The 20,642-nt window shown below is 40.5% G+C and overlaps 1 protein-coding gene across 1 annotated transcript in view; it reads right to left on the bottom strand.

The window, feature by feature from the left end:
• NINL (ninein like) overlaps positions 1-20,642 on the bottom strand; it is a 1,970,063-nt gene that overhangs the window by 1,531,179 nt on the left and 418,242 nt on the right. The window contains exon 4 of the mRNA XM_044057633.1: positions 7,533-7,708. Within this exon, the coding sequence (XP_043913568.1) occupies positions 7,533-7,708 (176 nt within the window). The remainder of the gene's footprint in view (positions 1-7,532; positions 7,709-20,642) is intronic.

Raw genomic sequence — 20,642 nt, 5'->3', positions numbered from 1 at the left:
TCTCAGAAATTATTTTATCAAAACAGAGGTTTCTTTTTGGAGTTATTCAAGTGAAGTTAACAAACAAGTATTCTCAGAAAAAGATGAACTTTGTTTACAGTCTGTGAAGGACTCCACATCTTCCGTCTTCTGGAGAGTACATACATGGAAATCTTTACATATGTTTTTTTCACCCCACATTGACTAGCAATAATGTACAAGAAAGGTGAAATGCTGGAGATGTGGACACCCTGAAGCTGAATAGATATATATGGTTAATTGCAAAATAATTTCCCCATTTTGGTTAGACTTTAAATATCTTTGTAAAGCTCAATGGAATGACAACTGTATAATTTCTGACTCCCTTATCCTTTTCAATGTTCCTGAAGTCATTCCTAAAAACCAAACATTTTTACTATGGTCTATCCTCTCTATAACAAGGAAAATTGTTACTAAAATTGGAAATCCCAATCTACTCCTGTCTATAAAGTTGAGTTTATTCATCTTATAAAATACATTTGTAAGAATGACATTGCTACTATAAAAGCAATAACTAACAACACAACTAATCATTTAATTGCTTGGATAAAATTGTCTAATCTGCTAGAAGTGTTCTATGTATATTGCTCTTTTAGTTGTTATGGACATTGTATATAGTTTTTTTCTTGTTACTATACAGTTAAGTAATTGTGTTATAAAATGAATAAAAACATTCTGGAAAAAATAAACTGTGGAAAATTAGTGTCACAGCTGCAGTAGCAGTCGAACATAAACTGCATTAGAAAACACAGTCATGTTAGGCTGAAAGTTCCATGAAGGGGAGCGGAAAACTGTGGATCAATACCAAAGGCATTCAGGGCGATTGCAGTCAAGTAGATGGACTGTTATGGAAACTGAAAAAGGCATCCTAGCAGCAGTGACAGCTTAATGCAGCCCATCTGATAGATGAAAATCACGGTGGCTGAAATTTAGTACAGTGTGCTGGCTAGGGCAGCTGATCCCCATAGTCTATAGCAACCACCTGGTCGTGGTTATCTGAGTGAAGGAGAAGAATGGATAGTCCGGAACATAGCAAATTACAAAGGTACAGAATCGGTGGTTTGTTTGGGTCATGTGCATTAATTTTATATGAAGCACATGCAAGGTCTTGACGAACATCTGTAGGTAGAATACAGTCAGTGAAACACGAGGAGGAGTGCATGAATTAGTCTGCGAACATGGTCTACCAGGTAGCACACCCGCATTACAAAAATAGGGAGCTATGGATACAGGAAGAGTTGGGTGACTAGCGGAGCTTGAATGGAGCAGAGGTTAAGGGTTGTGGGGACATAAAAGTAATCCAAGGAAAAAGAGAGAGTTTTAAGTGTTACTCTGTTATTAAGGTTTAAATTGTGAAAAAAATATGGAAATTAAACAGTAAAACTAATAAGAAAAACTTACATGGGAATCAGATATGGTCAGAGTGAAGCACAATGCATAACGTACTAAATGTTACAGAGTAAAAGTCTCCTACAATTAGAGTCCGTCCAAGTCCACGGTCATGTTCCATTATTCAAGGAGAATAATGAAGATTCCCTTTTTGAAGAATTCAATGAATTGAGGTGGGTGTTTATTATAATTATAATTTGGTAATCCGGATATTTTAGTCAGTAGCAGGCGTGGTGGGTCCAGTTTTCTTAGAATGAAGGTACAGTTGATAGAAGTGGTCATGTTTAGTCCCAGGGGTCTGCATGCTTCCAAATGAATTTGTCATTCAAGTTCCTTTTTCTATAAGTGGCTGTTGATGCATCCTTCTAGGATCTTGGTGGGGATAAAGTCAATGATGTGAAATACAAATAAGCTGTGGCTAGGTCTCTTGCAAGCACATTTAGCCAATGTGTTGGTGGAATGGTTTTGATGAATAATCAGTGAGGTGTCTAGCAATTCTTGTTTTTTTGTCAACTGTTTTCCTGATGTAAAAAGCCTGGCAAAACTGACAATGGGCTCTGTAGATGACTTGTCTCCATGCTGCAGCTGTCACAGGCACTACTCTGGTAGTACTTCATGTCAGAACAGCAGAACCTGGATTTGTTTCTCATGTACTGGCAGTAGTTGCATGCCTGTGGCCTGCAGGCAAAAATGCTTTTGGTAGGTAGGTCTGAATGCTGGTCTTGATGTTTTTGTTCTTGCAGATGGTGAATTTGGGTTTTGTTGGCAGAATCTTGCTTAGCGTCTTGTTGCTTACCATAATGCAGTCGTCATTGATGGACTTTACAATTTCTTTGAAGTCTGGAGTAAGTGATGCTCATATTAATGTTGTTTTGATTGTTATTATTTTGTCTAATTATTCTACGTAAGTCATGGTTGTTGTAGTCTGTGTCGGGAAAATTTGGATTTGCAGTTTTAAGGCTATACTCTCTGGTGTCAAAGTCTCTTTTAAGGTTGGCCATATTTTTGATGAAGTCTTTAGTTCCTTGGACAGTCTCGCTATCATTAACCCCTGTAATATGGTAACATTTTTCTTCATTTTGAAGGGGTGCATACTGTCCAGGTGAAGGAATAGGTCAACTCTAGTGGGCTTTCTATAAAGATTCTTGCTGAGGTAAGTTCGCTAATCTGAAGACAGAGGAAGTTCACTTTTTCCAGGCTATGGGTGGTGGCGAATTTCAAAGAGTGTCAAATTGTCGATAGGTCTCAAATTCTTGGAGTTTTGTGTCATTACATATAATAAATATATCATCAATATATCTTAAGTAGCAGCCTATATATTAGAAGCCGGGTGACTGATTAAGATATATCCTTTTCCCCATTTTCCAAGTGCTCTGTTAGCTAAGCTGGGGGCCATGGCTACCCCGTGGCGATATCACTTGCTTGTCTGAATGGGAGTCTCCAAATTTGAAATAATTGTTTTCCAGAAGTACTCTGAGGAGCCTGATGATGGTTTCAGTTTCTTCAAGTAGTGACTACCAATGCTTGCTGTCAGCTTTGATGAATGATTCTATATAACAGCAGTGCTGTAAAACAGTATAACGTCAATTGTGACCAGAATGGAGTCTTCTTTGACTGGTGCATTCTTTATTTTCCTAAGGAAGCCTGATGGGTCTAGGACAAAGGACTGATTCCTCTCGCCAGTGGTTTTATTTATACCTCCAGGTATATGGAAATGGGTTCTGTGATGCTTCCTCAGCTTGTAATACCAGGTCTGTATGGTGGGTCCGTGATGCCAAAGAAACTCAGGAGTCTGGGGTGCAAAACAGTAAAAGTCAAAAGAGATTGCTGCTTACAACTCTTTTTGTCGCTTAGCCAAGTGAGCTCCGTAATGATCTTTTCGTATTTTGTCTTAATGTTTCCAATGTTGCATTTTTTGTACAAGCTGGGGTTGTGCAACATATTGGAGATTTTCTTGTATGAAGCTATGTTGGTTACAAGGATCCTTCTTCCTTTGTCAGTTTTCATAACCATTCTTGTTAGATCTCTGCTCAAATCTTTCAAGTCTTTGAGTTAGTGTGGTCGTGTAAGTTGAAGTTTTCTGCAGATGTCGGCTTCACATTCATTTTCGAAGGTAGCGATTGTGGGGTGTAGAGGTGGACAAAAGTTGCAGAGTTTCTTCCATTTTTGGTTTGTAACAAAGTGATGGAGTCTGTCCTGTTCCCTGCTGTAGAAGACGATTTTCAGATTGAGCTTTGTTGTAAACATTTTAAGGTTGATGATGGTCTGAGTCAGGTTGCTTCACTGTTAAGGGATGAAAGTTAAGCCTTTTTAAGATTTCCTGTTCAGCTTTTGTTAAGGATTTGATGGAGTGGTTTCAGACTTTGTTCATACTGTTTTTTCCTTGTTCCTCCAATCTTGTCTGTTCGTGAGGAGGGGGGTTGGGTGGATTCCAGAGGCACTTGAGGTCCCTCTTCCCTTGTCACCTTGTCAATGTCTGGTTTCAGTGGTGTTGGTTGCTTTTTGGGGACCTTTCCTGCCATTTTTCTCTTGAATGGAGGGGTTGTGGAATCATCTGTGGGGTTCCTGCAGAGATGGCTTGTTCCTGGGTTTCAGCAGGTGGACAGTATTGTGGGGAGGGATCCAACCTCAGAGTTCTGGCATGTCCGAAAATCCTGATGGGGTTCCTGGGATGGTTGGTTTATGGAGAAGAGCTGTGGGATAGGTTCCTGCCCCTGGGGTAGTTGCTAGAGGACTGTGATAAACCTGCAGATGGTGTGGATGGTGGTATTGCCCTCGTGTGGGGTTCTTAAGAATATTCTGTGTGCTCCTTTTCAGTGAGGGTGTCATGGGGAGTTGTAGGACTGTTGTTGCTATGGTTCATTAATATCATTTGTGTCTCTTAGGATTTTCTGAAGTTTCTTCTCCAAGTTTGTTTTCGATTGCAATCGTTTTATCGATGATAGGGTGAAATTTGTCCTCCATGTTTTGGATATAGGTGCAGGTCGATTCAAGCTTGGAGAGTTCCACTTTATATACAGATTTTTGTACTTTGTTGTGGGAGATGAGAAGGTTCACTAGAGCTAGCCCTGCATCTTTTAGTAAGTTTTGCCATTTCATGGAGAGATCATTCACTCAGTTGCAGTTGAGCTTCTTGTGTAGTCTCAGACCTCTGGGTAATAACTGCCTGTCTAAGAAAGTCTCTAGGTATGCTTCTTCCTATTGCAGGCTTTTAATAGTCGGGAGGATTTTTTCAAGCTGTCCCAAACTTTTTTCTTCTGTGAATAGTCATGTATCGATTCTCTGGTGATATCTAGGTAAATTTTATCTATCAGGTTTGGTGGAGAAAAGACTTCTTTGAACCTGGTCTATTTCATAAGGGAACCAAGTGTGAGAGATAATCATGTAGATGTCAGGCTTGGAGGGGAATATGGTTTACTATTCCTGTCTAGTTCGTCCGTTGGGCGAGAATTGGAACTAAATAAAAAATAAAACCAGACTAACACTTTAGGTAGGTGAAATATAACATGCCTTGCACTGCCATGGCAAAACAGCTTTTAGGCTTGAAGAGCAGACAAATGGATGTGGAGTTCCTAATATCCAGGGCCTTAGGGGTTATATTTGCCTTGCCCAAACTGAAGCTAGTTTGAATACGCTGAAGCTGCTGTTCATCTGGTGGTCATTAGGGCTGCTGTGTCAGTAATAGGTTAGCTGCATAAGACAAAAAAAACTCTCATTTCTTTCTTTCTGTTTGAAAACTTTTGTGGTGGTAAAGACCTGGAGAATGACAGGAGGTAGCAGACTGCACTGTATAACACGAGGTGAAGCTGTAAAGGCTGGGAAAACTATACAAGCCCAGCAGTTCTAACACTATGGGCAGTCAGTCACAGTAGTTCACACATCTCTGGTATATACAGGGGATAAAGCCCCGACTAACTGCCCAGTTGACCCTAGTTTAATTAATGGCTCAGGTACTTTATACATCAAGCATGAGAAAATGGGTACTGCTCATCCTGGGAGCGAGGAAGGCAGAGTGGGATGCTTACTGCCACAATTCCTCAGAGGAGGTAGGGATATTGAGTAGGCATCCTGGTGGTGGCCTTTTGGCCCATCAAAAGGGTTATTGAGGTTGTAGGTGGTGGCCATGCAGTACATGCAGTGAAATACCTTGACCTAGCTAAAGCCCTTGACACCATCCCCTAAGTTGGCATCTTGCAAAAGCTAAATGCTTTAAAAATTGACCTATACAAATTATACATACACAAAGATGGAGAGCAGATTGGCTGAAAGAACCTAGACAGTGCGACTTGCAGCTGCGCAATCTCCCTCACGGTTCTGTAATGAGACCACTCCTTTTTTGTATTTTCTTCTTAGATCGCCAAGGAGACAACTAAGATCTCTAAGTTTTACAGAAAATTGTAAGCAGAGGGGTCATCATTAAGTCACCCTATGATACCCAAACCTTCTAGAATGAACTTGTCCTAGTAATAAAAATGGGCTCAAAGTAAAAGCAAAAAAGTGTAGTATCATCACTTCTGGTAGACAATCCCTCCTCTAAATACAATGTCTAGAAAACACATCTCTACAAAACAAAAATATAACTAGGGACTTGGGAAGTGAAAATGGAAGGGACAATGCCCAGCTTAGGTCAAGGTAATCTGGCAGGCACTGGTTCGTGTTTTGGTGTTTTATGCCATAAAGTAACATTCCAAACATGATCAACATTTATGTATGTTGTGGTGCCACCTGCATCTCTTCCAAATAGATATCATCACACATATATCAATGTGAGGTCTGTGGCATGTACCATTTGGGACAACTTCACTGGCTTCCTAGAACATAACAATTACATGTCTTTTACCAAAACATGTTATGGGAAATAGCTCAGTGTTGGGTCATGTGTATCACAATCGAGTGACGACCTCAGCCACATCAGCATATCTGAAAATAATACAAAAAATACACTCTACACTGCTGATATTGTAAGGCTTATAATGAAAACAAATGGATGTGCTCTAACTAAAAAAGAAGTAAGACTCACTCTGTTGTTACTACAACACTTTACAATTGACAAAGGAGGAACAAATTATGCATAACTGCCTTCTAAGCACTTACAATGACTGCTCCAGGAAACAGCAACAACCTTTTCATTCTCCGAGTATATCACACTACCTAAGGGGATTAACTCACTCGCTGCTAGTTCACCCTATTTACAAAATGAGACCATCCTTTATAGATGGTAAAGTCTGAAATGGAATGAGGTTCCACAAGCAGTCATATTATGTGGAGGAGGTTAAAACTTTAGAATTTCTAGAGTACAAAAATACTAAGGAAGAATATCATGACAATAACATAACACATTAAACACACAAAGCTTAGGTAATTGTGCAGCAAACATGCACTAAATACAGGACGTAAAGCTATCATGCTTAAAAACTATGAGAATTCATGCCTCTTGCAAAATGACAGTCCAAAAGACCTAATACAGCATGGTATGTTCAGCAGACGCATCAGAAATGGAAGACATCACACCACTAACTAGCACTTTTGGAAGCAGCTTATTAGTGGAATGTGATGGGATCCAGGTATGCTATCTTTAAGGGATACCCTCATGGACAACAGAAAACAAATACATAGTGGCTCTTAATGTGAATTACAGACTACTTTGAACTCACAATTATCAAAGCCTTTCATAAATAAAACATTGCATTTTTTAAACAAATGTAGCGTTGTCGCCTCACAGCAAGAGGTTCTCCCGTTCAATTCTCAGCTGGAGCGCCTTCTCAGCTGGAGCGCCTTCTGTGTGGAGTCTGCATGTACTCCCCACGGTCGAGTGACATTAAAGACATGCAGGTAGGTGCGAGCGTGAATGGGTGTGCCTTCATTGAAGGTTGGGCTGGCAACTCGGCACCATAAAATCCACTGCCAATCATGAGTGGACCAGAGTTCCGCTGTGGCAACCCCAACCAGGAAAAGCCGAAATACTTTTTTTATACTGTACTGCAAAGGTATGTGTTTGCAGTACAAATGTTGGTTCACCTCCTTAAGAAAAGGAAAAAAAAGTACAGACTGGGTTGTCTCAGTTAAGTATTAAGCAGTTAATGTTGAAGTTCAGAATAGCAAAGTGGTGAGTCATGCATGCATACCTCTAAACTTTCCAGAGAAGCAGAACGTCTCAGTTGACCTTTCTTGGAGTTATGAACTTGGTACACTTCAAAATCCCTTCCACCGTCTACATCACAGTCCTGGCTCTCAGGGTGAGACCGACGGCCATATCGTTTACTTCCTCTAATATATTTGGGCTGGATTTCATCTGGAACAGCTAACAGTGAAACAATCATAATGCATTAGATAGTAACACAAGCTCTACTGTTAAGCTTGCTAATTAGGTAAAATATCAAAAGGCCTATGTTCTGCCATTAGAAATTTTCTTGAATTAAAGGTCATAAACAAATTAAACAATGGAAACAAGCAAGTAGACAGATAAGCATTACTAGGGATATCAATATATTACATGTAGTGTTCCTGCAGCTATTTCTCACACACACACACACACACACACACACACACACACACACACACACACACTGCAAGCAAAGTGCATCAGTTACAATGCCATTATTTTTCAAAAGTATGAAACAAAACGTATTTCCTCAATGTATTAATTTAGCTAAAGTCATAAAAGACTTAGCAAAAATCAGATCCTAAGCATTACTGATCACCATTCTCCCACACTGCTGCATGCAAAAATAACATAGGAAAATAAGGCAATTCACACTCCTCTTCTCGTTACATAAGTTGCCCAAGTAAAAAAATAAAGAAAATGTAACCTAATGGCCCAGCTGGCTAGTATCATCCACTTTGACTTTATAAGTAGCCCTACTAGAAAAGTTTCTTAGCAGCCTCAAGATTGTTCAGAAGTCCACTGGGAGGTTGATTTAGCAGCATGACAGTGACTACAGCCCTCAGGTAAAGGTAATCACGTCTTCAAATCACAACAGTCCTTAGTCAGCAGACCTGACCATGTCTGTAGAGGTCATTACCAAAACTGAAAAGGATGAGCCTCAGATCTAAATGGAACACTCAGCATAAAGTACAGTTTTGTACCTACCATAAATGTAGATGTTCGAGTGCTCATACAGCTGCAGTCATTACAGATGGGTTATCCTGCCGTCAGGCGGGTCCTCGGTCGGCTGAATTACAAAGTCTAGGTCCGGCATCGGTTGTCATCGCTTCTTCCCTGACGTCAGTGCGGCAGGGGTATAAAAGAGGCAGCAGACGCCATCTTCTTCAGTTTTTCTTGCCCCAGATGTCAGGTGCCCCCAGAAGGAAGGCAAAACATAAATTTATGTAATCATGCAATATAGAATAATCAAAAAACATTAGATGCAAGCAAATACACCTTAAAAGAATACCCCAAATAGGTTGTATGAGAAGATGTTTGTCATAAGGCCTGTCCTAAGAGGGGACGGAGGGGGGTAACCTGGACTGCAGCTGTATGAGCACTCGAACATCTACATTTATGGTAGGTACAAAACTGTACTATGTTCATCGTGCATACAGCTGCAGTCATTACAGATGGGAAGAATCCCAAAGCTAAGTAGGGGTGGCAGGCACTAAGTGGAACTAGGAGGAGCAAGGATGCCCTGCAAGACTGCTGTGGCAAATCCCGCTCTAGATTTAGAGTATAGTGGAAGGTGATAGTGCTTGGAGAAAGTGTGCACTGAACTCCAAGTGGCTGCTTCCAAAATGTCCTTGGTAGGAACCCCCCTGAGGAAAGCTGCAGAGGTAGCTGTGGCCCTGGTGGAGTGGGATCTGATGTTTGTAGGCACAGTTTTTCCATGAAATGAGTAACAAAAGCGTATGCAGTGGGCAATCCCTTTTGAGATTGTCTGTTTGGAAATAGCCTTTCCTTAAGCACCTGTAGCATAGGACACAAAGAGTTGCTTGGATTTCCTGAATGGCTTTGTTCTGTCCAAATAATAACGAAGTTGTCTGTGAATGTCCAAGCAATGTAGTAGTCTTTCCCCTTTGTTTTGTGGATTAGGATAAAAGGTAGGTAAGTGGATAGTCTGATTCAAAGCTACACTGGATACTACCTTTGGCATAAAGGTAGGGTTGGTTCATAAGGAAACTCTGTCCTGATGGAAAATGATGAAAGGTTGCACAGCCATGAGGGCCTGTAGCTCCGAAACCCTGTGTGCTGAGGTGATAGCCAGAAGGAAGGCTGTTTTCCATGACAAGTATTGTAGTTCTGTTGAAGAAGCTGGCTCGAAGGGAGGAAGGGTCAGCTTTTTTTTATATTCTTTGCCCCTCTGAGGAACTGCCTTAAGAGAGGATGAAAAATAAAGGAGGATCTGTGTTGTATTGTGCAGAAATGGCTGAAGCGTGGATTTTGATGGAGGAGAAGGAAAGTCCACTGTTTAACATCTCAGCTAGGTACTATAAAATTTGAGGTAAATTTATTACCCAAGGATTCTGGCCCTTTTCTTGATTCCAGGCACAAAATCGTTTCCATTTAGAGGAGTAGGCTTTTCTAGTAGAAGGTCTTCTGGCCTCCAGGATCACATCCTGCACCTCCTTGGAGAGGAGGGTCTGTTGGGAAATCAAGGAATTCTCCATGCAGCTAGATTTAGGGTTTTCAGCTGACTGTGAAGGGTCTTGTAGTTGTGCTGGGACAACAGAAGAGGGACTAGAGGTAGGATCCATGGTGGGGAATGTGTCAGGCTCTTCAGGAGCGGATACCAGTGTTGTCTTGGCCAGTCTGGAGCAATGAGAATCATTTTCGGCCTCTCTGCTCTGGCTTTTAATAGAACTTTGGGCAGCAGAGGAAGAGGCGGAAAGGCATAGACTGTCAACGTTGTCCAATTGAAAGAAAGTGCTTCCACTTTCCAGGCCTGTGGATGATAGGTCCTTGAACAAAATTTTTTCAACTGGTAATTTCTGTGGGTAGCAAAAGAGATCTATGTCTGGCTGTCCCCATGCCTGAGTTATCTTTGTGAAAACTTGAGGATGCAACTTCCATTCGTGTGGATCTGTCATATTTCTGCTTAGGCTGTCTGCCAGTGTGTTTTCCTTCCCTGGCAGGAATTGTGCCTGTAGTTGAATTTGCAATTCCAGTGCTGTGTTCCATAGGGTCATGGCTTGCCTGCACAGGGGGTATGAATGAGTTCCCCCCTGTTTATGTACCACATCACTGTGGTGTTGTCTGTCCTTATCAATAGCTGGCCTGGATGCAGTAGGTCTTTGACGGTCATAATAGCATTTTGCACGGCTAGCATTTCCTTTTGGTTGATGTGTAGGTGCTTCTCTTTTTGGGACCATTTTCCCTGAATACACTGATCTGTCATATGTGCTCCCCAGGCGTAGTCTGAGGTGTCTGTTGTGATGATTTGAGTTGCTTGAGGTACACAGAAAGGGAGACCTGTGTTTCTTTGGCATGCTTGAGCTCACCACCGAAATTCCTTTTGAAGGCATGGAATGAGTGGTGTAATTGTTTCCAAGCTGTGGCTGTGTTGAGACCATAAGTTTTTTAGGTACCACTGAAGTTTCCTCATATGCAGCTTTGCACATGGGATTAGTAGGATGCAAGATGCCATGAATCCCAGAGCCTGCAGGACTTTCCTTGCAGTCAGCCTGGTGAAGGTTGCCATTTTGCTGAAGTATTGAGACAGTTGCCCTTGTTTGTCTGGCGTGAGGTAGGCCATCTGGGTTGGTTGTATTCAAGCTGGCACCCAGGAAAATTATTTGTTGAGAGGGTATTAGTTTTGATTTCTTTTTGTTGACTGTGTATCCCAGAAAGTTCAACAGTTTTATTATAAACGCCAGGTGTTTCAGTAGTATGTCCTTGCTGTCCGCTTGGATCAGGCAGTCGTCCAGATATGGGTAGATTTGTATGCCTTGTAGTCTGCAAAAGGCGATTACTGATGCCAGGCATTTCGTAAACACTCTGGGCGCAGTAGATAATGCCAGGCATTTCGTAAACACTCTGGGCGCAGTAGATAAGCCAAAGGGCAATGCAGAGAATTGATAATGGGTTGAACCTGCAAGAAATCTGAGGTATCTTCTGCAATCTTGTCTGATAGGGACATGCAGGTATGCCTCCTTGAGGTCCAATGTTACCAGCCAAGACTCCTTGCCCAGCATAGGAAGAAGCTGCTGTAATGTGAGCATCTTGAATTTTGGTACCTGTAGATATGTGTTTAGGATGGATAGGTCTAAGATAGGTCTCTAATCTTTGTCTTTCCTTGGTACCAGGAATAGTCTGGAATAAAACCCTTGGCCTTGTTCTTTTGCAGGTACCTCTTGAATCGCTTTCATGTCCATGAGAGCTGAAATTTGTTTTTGTGCCTCTGCCCTTTGATTTTGTGGCAGGTTTGGCATGCCTCTCATTTTTGGAAGGGTGTGAAAGTGGAACCTGTAGCCTCTGTCTATAATGTCCAGAATCCATTTGTCTTTTGTAACAATATGCCAGTTTATTGAGAATAATGCCAGTTTTCCGCCCAAAGGTGCTGCCATTAAAGCTTTGCTTGGCAGGTATAGGGGGAAGTCATTGTGTCTGTTTTCTGAATGACTGTGATCTATCTTCTCCACCTCTTGGGGTTGGTGCTTGCCACTGTCTGGCTCTGAAAGATCCTTGAGGTTGCCCTCTACCCCTTGGGCATCTGTACCTGCCCCTTTGAGGTCTGTCCGTGGCTGGAAAGGACCAATTTTTTGAAGGCCAGTTTCTGCTGAAACGTGGAGGTTGTACCTGCAGGAAATCTTTCACTGTTTGCATCGATTTCGCTTTTTCCTCCATTTTCTTTAGTACCTCCTCAGCTTTAACACCAAACAATACATCTTTTTTGAAGAGGTGCATCTAATAATTTAGCTTTGACATGATCTGGTAAGGCTTGCTCTTTGAGCCAAGCATGCCTACGTATAACAGACCCAGTAACAGCAGCTCTACATGAGGCCTCTAAAGCATCAAAACCACACTGCAAGGTATGTTTACCCACTTGCTCTGCACTATGCAACAAATCCTGCAACTCTTAAATCTGGTTGTTCTGGTTGTGTCATTTTGCTTTTCAACTGAGATAACAAAAACTGTTGATACTTTAACATATGGAACTGACAGTTTAATGCCCTCATGGTTAAAGTGGCCGAGGTGTACACCTTTTTCCCCCACCTTTCTAAAGCTCTGGAATCTCTCTCTGAAGGTAATGGGTTTTTAGCAGTAGAGGCCTTAATTCCCTTGGGACCCTGTGAAATAGTTTCTGGGTCAGCAGTATGACTTTTGTATAGGAACTGGTGTGAATCAGGAAACCGGTAATACCGGTCTGGTTTAACAGGAGCTGGAGGCAAAGAATCTGGATTAAGGCTGGTTTCTGTGTACACATCATCCAAAATATCTAAAACAGGAGGGATAACCAGGGGCCTATGCTGGGGGAGCAAAAGAAAATCCCTGAGCCTTTTCTTGGAATCTGAGTAATCTTGGCCTTCCCAGTGAAAGTGTTCCCTCAATGTATGTAAGGTTTCCCCAAAAGAGTAGTCCTCAGGGGGGAGACTGAGGGAATAGACTCCTCTGTATCAGAGTCTTCGAAAGGAGAACAGGCATAATCCTGGTCCTCAGAATGTTCAGAGGTAATAGAGGCTTGATCTGAGGAAGGGTAGTCTTCCTCTAATCTGGGCCTTTTGCCAGAGGGGGGTTGAGAACCCCTGATAAGAGTAATCAAATCCTCAGCCATTTTGAGCATCTGGTTTTTAGGCATGGGGCCTTGAGAGGGGGTCTGAGGTCCCTGTTTTTTGGTTTTCATGGCTGCTTTAGACTTAGTGAAACTTTAATAGAGAAGGAGGAAGGCCTGAAGACACCTTGAGAAATGGCAGGCCTGTCTAAACTCTGAGTTTCCCCGTCAACAGTGGCGTCTGTATCTGCAGTAGGAATGGGGACAGAGGAGCCTGCGACCTCAGGTACTGAAGACACCGGTAATGTAGTGTCATCGGTACTCAGGGGCTGCATAGGCGCCTCGCTGAGAACCGGAGAACCGGTAGTCGGCCTTAGCGTGGTGTCAGTGGTCGGTGCGGACCTCATATGTCGGTCCTTATCTTTGCGTCTTTTACTCAAAACTGGAGTCTGAGTATCCGACGACATAATATAATTAAATTTTTTACCAAAATAGTGAAGGGTGAACTCCGCCCGGTGCTTAATAGTGCGCTTGTTGAATCTAGCACAAAAACGGCAGGCCGAGACGTTGTGGTCTGGGCCTAAGCAAGGTATACAGAAAGAGTGGAAATCCTTATGCGGTATTTGCTTCCCACATGAAATGCAATTATTAACTTTGTCTGACATTGGTCTGAGGCAAGAAAAGTTTCCCCAACGGGTGCCAGCTTTCAAGAAGACTTCGGCTGAAATATTTTCGTAAATCTCAGGAGCTGGCCGACCGGCACTTGTGAACTGCTTCTGCTTCGGGCACCGCACGGCAAGAAAGACTGAAGATGGCGTCGGCTGCCTCTTTTATACCCCTGCCGCACTGACGTCAGGGAAGAAGCGACGACAACCGACGCCGGACCTAGACTTTGGAATTCGGCCGACCGAGGACCCGCCTGACAGCAGGATAACCCATCTGTAATGACTGCAGCTGTATGCACGATGAACATGTGAGAGAAACATATATGAATCTCAGTCCACCAGCTTAGTGAAAATGCATCCAGCTGGACCCAACTCTCACATCCTAGTACAATAAACAAAATCTGAGGAGGGTCACCAATATTCGATCCCCTTTTCTGACAATTTAAAATCTTGTGATACCTTCATTGCTTGTTTATTGCTGTCTCAGTCAAATGGTTACTTTTTTGCACACTCTTCAGCAGAATGTCTGTGGCTGCATGATTTGGAGAAGATTGAAAAAGGATTTTTTTAAGTCATTCCCTTTTCTCTGAGTTTGTGTGATGTCAGAAATGGTATATAAAGAAATTGGAGAATGTCAAGGAAAAGGCCCACATTATGGGGCCACTTAGCAAAAAATGAAAGTTATGTAGTTACTATAACAGTAGATCCATGCTGTTTTAATTTTGTCTGGTTAAACTTCTGGATTGTTAGATCTGGACCGCATGTGACCTTGGTGCCTTTCCGAAGCTTCAGATCTATGGCACTGACCCCTCCCCTCCACCAATTATTCCCTTCTCTCTAGTTTAGTACCTCAGATAGTTTTGCCAGATATATCATCTAAATTACTATACAAAACCATAAAGGTCCAAATGGAGAAATACGTCAGTAACAAAGGCAAGTAGTATTGCTAAAATTGAATTCATCCTCAGATCTTGGCGAGTACCTTCATGATGTGGACCCTGTTTTTCACAAAATCTCACCAAGACGACACTGCTATACAGACTGCATTTATAAAACATATCATGGACAATAGTAGATTAAAAATTAAAAAATATAGCTGGGTGCACAAGATCTAGGATAAAAACGTGACCAATCCTGGTAGGCATACTGGTGCCAGGACTGGAAAAAAATGACAATGTAGAATCCTCAAAAAACAGAAACATTCCTACAATGGGGCCAGGCCAGGTCAGACCCAGGGAGAGGATGGCACCCCTGTTGTAGAAGGAAGTCCACAAAAAAAAAATCACAAAAACTGATAGGCCAAAGAATAGCCATAAAGACAACAGTGTGGACTACTGAGGATAATAAAGAAATTATGTATTGTTATAGTATTATGCAAAACAATTTCCAGATACAAGATAAAAGAAAAGATTAAGACAGAAATTAGAGTAAAGAAAAATGCTTCCACAAGAAAAACGGTCAGAAGCTTCAAATAAAAATGAGTGTTCATTATAAAACAGATTTGTGAACAAAATTTTATCGGCCAAGAAACTGTGATCTGTTTGGAAAAAGAAGCATGTGAGGAAGTGTGAAAATATAAACAAAAACATTTTTGAAAAGTATAAAAAAGAAATATGGACATGGGAAAGAAAGATTTGATATGGTAAAATATTTATGCAAAGGTGAAAGCCAATTTAAATCAATATAAAAGAAGGCAGCCCCAAACATATTCGAAGAGAAATAAAGGCAAAGGCATCCAGATATGGAAAATTTCACAAAAAAAATCATATCACAAGGAGGGAAATGTAGAAAAGAAGATTAGTAAAGTAAAAGTTAATAAAAATATAAGTTAAAGTTATGGAGTGCCTGTGAAGTGAAGGATTTGGTGTAGAAGGTTTAACACAGATTACATCACAGCATGATAGAACAAGTTCCCAAAGTAAGGGGGAAAAGGAAGAGCAGGAGACATCGGAAGATGAAATATGGACATGGGAAAGAAAAAGATTTAATATGGTGTAAAATCTATGCAAAGGAGAAATCAATACTAATCAATACAAAAAGAGCATCACCAAATATATTTGAAGAGAAATACAGGCAAAGGAATCCAGACAATGAAAACTTTACAATACAAAAAATAAAAAGACAAAGAGGAAAAGTAGAAAAGGAGATTAGTAATGGAGAATTAAAAGAAATGGAAACTGAGGTTATGGAGTACATCCAAAGTGAAGGCTTCAGTGTAAAAAATTTAATTTTGAAATAACCACAACAGAATACAGCAATGGATCTCCAAACTAAGGGGAAACCAGTGAAACAGGAAACAATTGGTCAGGTGCCATAAAAAGATATTTTGAAGTCTTCCACACGAAACCAGTATAAACGTTCATTTGAAGTTGGACACCAAGGAAAGGAACAGGAAACACTGATGCAGTAAATGTTGAGGATTGGTAGGCCAGTGAGTTCCCATATGACAGAACAGATGGCACAGGATGAAAATGAAGAGAATGTGCCACAGGAAGATGCTATAAAATGTACCCTCAGTTTAGAAAAAAAAATGAGCTTAGAGATGAATTGCTTGATTTAACAGAGACAGACATATTAAGATCAATGAATGAAACAGAATGCAGGTCAAAACCTAAAAGGTCAGAGTTTGATAAAACAAATGAATACAGTAATTAGGAATTTTCACAGAGATCCATGTGATATAACAGAAGTAAACAGGACATATTACTGTGTAGCTACATTAATAATTGATAAAGTTCTACCACAAGAACACAGGGCTGTGAGGAAAAGGAAGGGGAGAAATTGAATACCATCATGGAAGTATTGAATAGAGAAAACTAGAAAAACAATTAAGATAAGAAGTACCACTGTTACAAGAGTATAGAAAAGGAAATAGATCAATAAAAATACTTAAAGATAGACGTGATAAAAGCAATGCGCAGTATTAGAACAGAAAAAGAAGAAATTGATACATTTTGAAAAAGTATTTATGAAAATCCTGTGGAACATCATAACAAAGATGCTAAATGGATAGAAGTGGTAAAAGAAAGAATAAGTTTAAAGGTACAGGACATGAAATGGGATGACGTAAGAAGCCAGAGAGATTGATACAAAAGTTAAGAAAAGCCTCTAATTGGAAAACACCAGGCCCATAAGCAGTACCTAACTTCTGGTTAAAAATATCAACATCTTTGTATGAAGATTTAGCTAGGAGTAAGAGCTACTTATATGCGCACCCCAAACAAACACCAACCTGGTCAACAGGAAAAACAATACTCCTACTCAAGAGTGAATCTGCAAGCTACCCTAAAAATTATAAACCAATAACTTGCCTTCCGATGACGTATAAACTATACACTGTAATTGATGCCGAAAAACTCAATTATAGGAATAGAAAAAAACGGCAATAAAACAAAGTCAAATGGAACAAAAGACCACTTGTTAAATAAAGTCATAGTGGACAACTGTAAAAAAGGGGGAGATGCTAAGTATGGCATGTAGGACTACAAAAATGCATTTGATAGTATCCCACATTAACTGATAAAAGAGTGATTAAAATGTATAACATGCATCCTACACTGATCAACTTCATTACAGTGACCATGAAACAGTGGCAGACCTCTTTGTAATTAAAACATGACAAAGAACAAATTATTTTTCCAGGGATAAAGATTCAAAGGAGGATATTCCAGGGTGACTCTGTTACTGCTGCTATTCATTCTTGCCCTTAACCTATTAAGTTGTCTACTTAACAGCTTAGGCCATGGCTATAATTTAGCTCCTAGAAAACAATAAAGCATTATCCAAGTTTCTTTTCCTTCTTTGTATATTTGAACAGTTACAGTACTTCATTGCCTGACTTCCTGCCTAGCCAACAATCGCTATTGCTCTTAGTGTAGGTCAGTTAACATCCAGTGCATACCTAAGAATTGTAGCCTAACAGTTATTACCAATAGTAGTCTGAAACTTTATTTACTTTTTAACTGTTTTTTAGCTATCAGTGTGCCAATATTATATTGTTGATTACAGCATCTCAGTTTGTATCCTCTTTCTCTCTTTCTATGCACTGTCCACTCTCACTTATCCCACTATCCTTTACCCCTCCTACATCTCCTTCCTCTCCAAGTCAGAGCTCCCCCATTGTTTCTCTACTCTCTTGCTACCCAACTGTGCCTTCACTACTTCAGTCTAACCTTATTTCTCTTCTTACCTTTTCCCTCTAGGCAGTGCATTCAACCTTGCCCACCCCCCTTAGCTATCTATACAGAGGCCTTGGGAACTAAAGTAAAATCCAAGCCGAAAAGATGCACCCAGAAGGGAATCAACCCTTGCTTCCTACTGAACGCCTCATCATATGTACCTGGCTACTCAATGTTAAATAAATAATGTACATACTTTATTAAAGTAGCTTGTTTTTTTTTTTTAACAAGAAACAAAACAAAAAATAACTGCTCATTACAACCAACGGTCCCTTGTACATCACCATGGCTTCTATTCAGTCCTTTTTACCCCTCAGCTATCTGGTCTATTAACAGAGCTCGTGACATCCCTTTCCGATTACCTTTTCTACTGCACTGAGCACTCACTCCTTCTGCTTCATACCTCTACAAACCTTCTCTTAATTTTAGCCACAGTTAAACTTCTATGTGGTAATCTGTGCTGCAATTTCTCCCACCCCTCACTACTTTCCCCTCACTTGACTAAACTTTCCTTCCCTTCTCCTTTCACCCTAATCTATCAATGTATTGACATCCTACTCCTCTTCACCTTTCCTGTCTGTCTCACCTGCCAGTTAACTTCAACAAACTTACATACTTTTTCATTTTTTTACCTAGTTTAATCCTTACCTGGGCAAGCCCGCTATGTTTGCCCTCGCTACACTCAGGCTCACTCAGCTCCCAAACCCTTCCCTCATTCCCACCTACCCTACATCAATTAGATTTATAGTTAAATAATACACTCCTCAATTATCAATCATCTCCCACCTACCCAATTATCCTATCACACTGCACTACATTTTCCCCCCAAACTACAACACTACACCACACCTTCACTGTAACAATCCTCATCACATACTCTATATACTCAACCTATTTATCCTGAGAACAAGGGCAATGTTCCATACACTACCCACCCACTTACCAAAAAACACTAATCTAGCCATTCATAGCTACTATACTACTACTTTTCAGCCCTCACCAATTACCACACAACTTCAATACAGCATCCCCCATGGCAAACTGCTGCAATAAGCCATCACATGAAACTAGCTCCATACCTCTTTAGACCCTCCCATACTGCCTTTCTCCTACATAATCAGCGGTCATTTAAATACAAATCCCACACCTCTCTAAAAATGCTAAAATAATTTATAAGCTTACCAAACTCTACTTACACATACTCAAAAAAACTTACATGCTACAGTGACATACACCCCAATCCTCATCCTAACACACTTACCAACCCAAATCTTGATCAGCTTAGTCCTTTACAATGTACACATAATTCCGCTTTCCTTTTCCTAAACCTAAACATGAGAAACATTTTATATACAGTTAAAGTTAATGACCTTCATGCTCTACCAGCTTTATAAAAACCAGAGAATGTATTACTTACAGAAACACAGCTAACACCAGAGAACAGTAATAATGGAATAACAGTTCCAGGCTACAATATCATATTCAGAGATAGAAAGGGCAAAAGGGTTGGGGGGTAGGTAGCAATATTATTCAAAAATAGGCTCATCTTGAGCAACTTGTTGATGCCAATACTCCTGAAGTCAATAATGCAGAACTCATCTTTACAAAATTAAAACTGAACCCCAATAAACAAATATCACAGGTGGCTATTTCCCACCAGGTAATAACATTACTACGATGGAAAACCTACTAGACTGATCTCAAACTCCCTTATTCAAGAAACTATTCTACTGGGAGACTTTAATACTGGCTGGCTTAACTGCTCCAGCTACAATCCATCTACCCACATTAACCTCCATGGGTTTACCCAACTTATCTCATCCCCCTACTAGAACTGATAAAACATCTAAACACCAGTCCATACTGGACTGCATTCTTGTTATCTGATCCCCGTCTTGCATCCCAAGCTGGCTGTCTGCCTGACAGTCTTAGCAAACATCAGTCAACCTACCTAATTAGAACTCACCATTTCAGTCAGATAACTCTTAAGAGTAGTAAGAAACAAAAAGAACTTTAAACCTAAACTTCATCTCCATTCTAAAATGCTGCAATTGGATATAACTGACAATATCTCATGAAGAAGCAGTACACTACTTTAACTCTACCTTCTTATAAACATTAAACCATCATGCACTCAACAGAACTATAAGAATAAAAACAAATATGCCCCATGGCTAACTAAAGAAACTAAATCCATTCTCAAAGACAGGGTCAAAGCTTGAATACAATTTCACAAAAGCAAAACCCTATCAAAACAAAGCTACTTAAAACTCTGAAATAAAGCCAAGAAACTAAACTAGATAAAATGAACTACCAAAACATGCTGGAAAAACACGCTCACAACCCACAAAAATTCTGGACTGCAATAAATTCTATACTTCAACAAGGGAAATATGTTACTCCAATGCCAGTAATAATAAACAAGCAATAACAGTCCCACTCAGTTCAATAAATATTTCACCAAAACAGTTCAAGCCCTTGTAAATACCCAAAATAACACTAGTTGCCCTATCCTATCTTCCATCCAAAATAACACAAACACACAAGATAATATCTCCCACTTCAGCCTGCACCCAGTGTCCATCTGTAATACAAATATGGCTAAACTGACTACTGACTATGTGTAGGCTAACTGACTAGTGACTATGTGTAGGCCTGATTACTGACACTAAGCTATTAATGGGTTAATATTCAGTTTAACATTTTACTTTTCTACACTCTTCTATGTGTTTAGGGAAGAGGTCAGAAGA

This window comes from Protopterus annectens, chromosome 1.part2, assembly GCF_019279795.1.
Source record: "Protopterus annectens isolate FY-2018-M chromosome 1.part2, PAN1.0, whole genome shotgun sequence".
NCBI classification, from domain to species: domain Eukaryota; kingdom Metazoa; phylum Chordata; order Ceratodontiformes; family Protopteridae; genus Protopterus; species Protopterus annectens.
The sequence above is the reverse complement of the archived record's forward strand: the minus strand, read 5'-3'. Positions and strand labels throughout refer to the sequence as shown.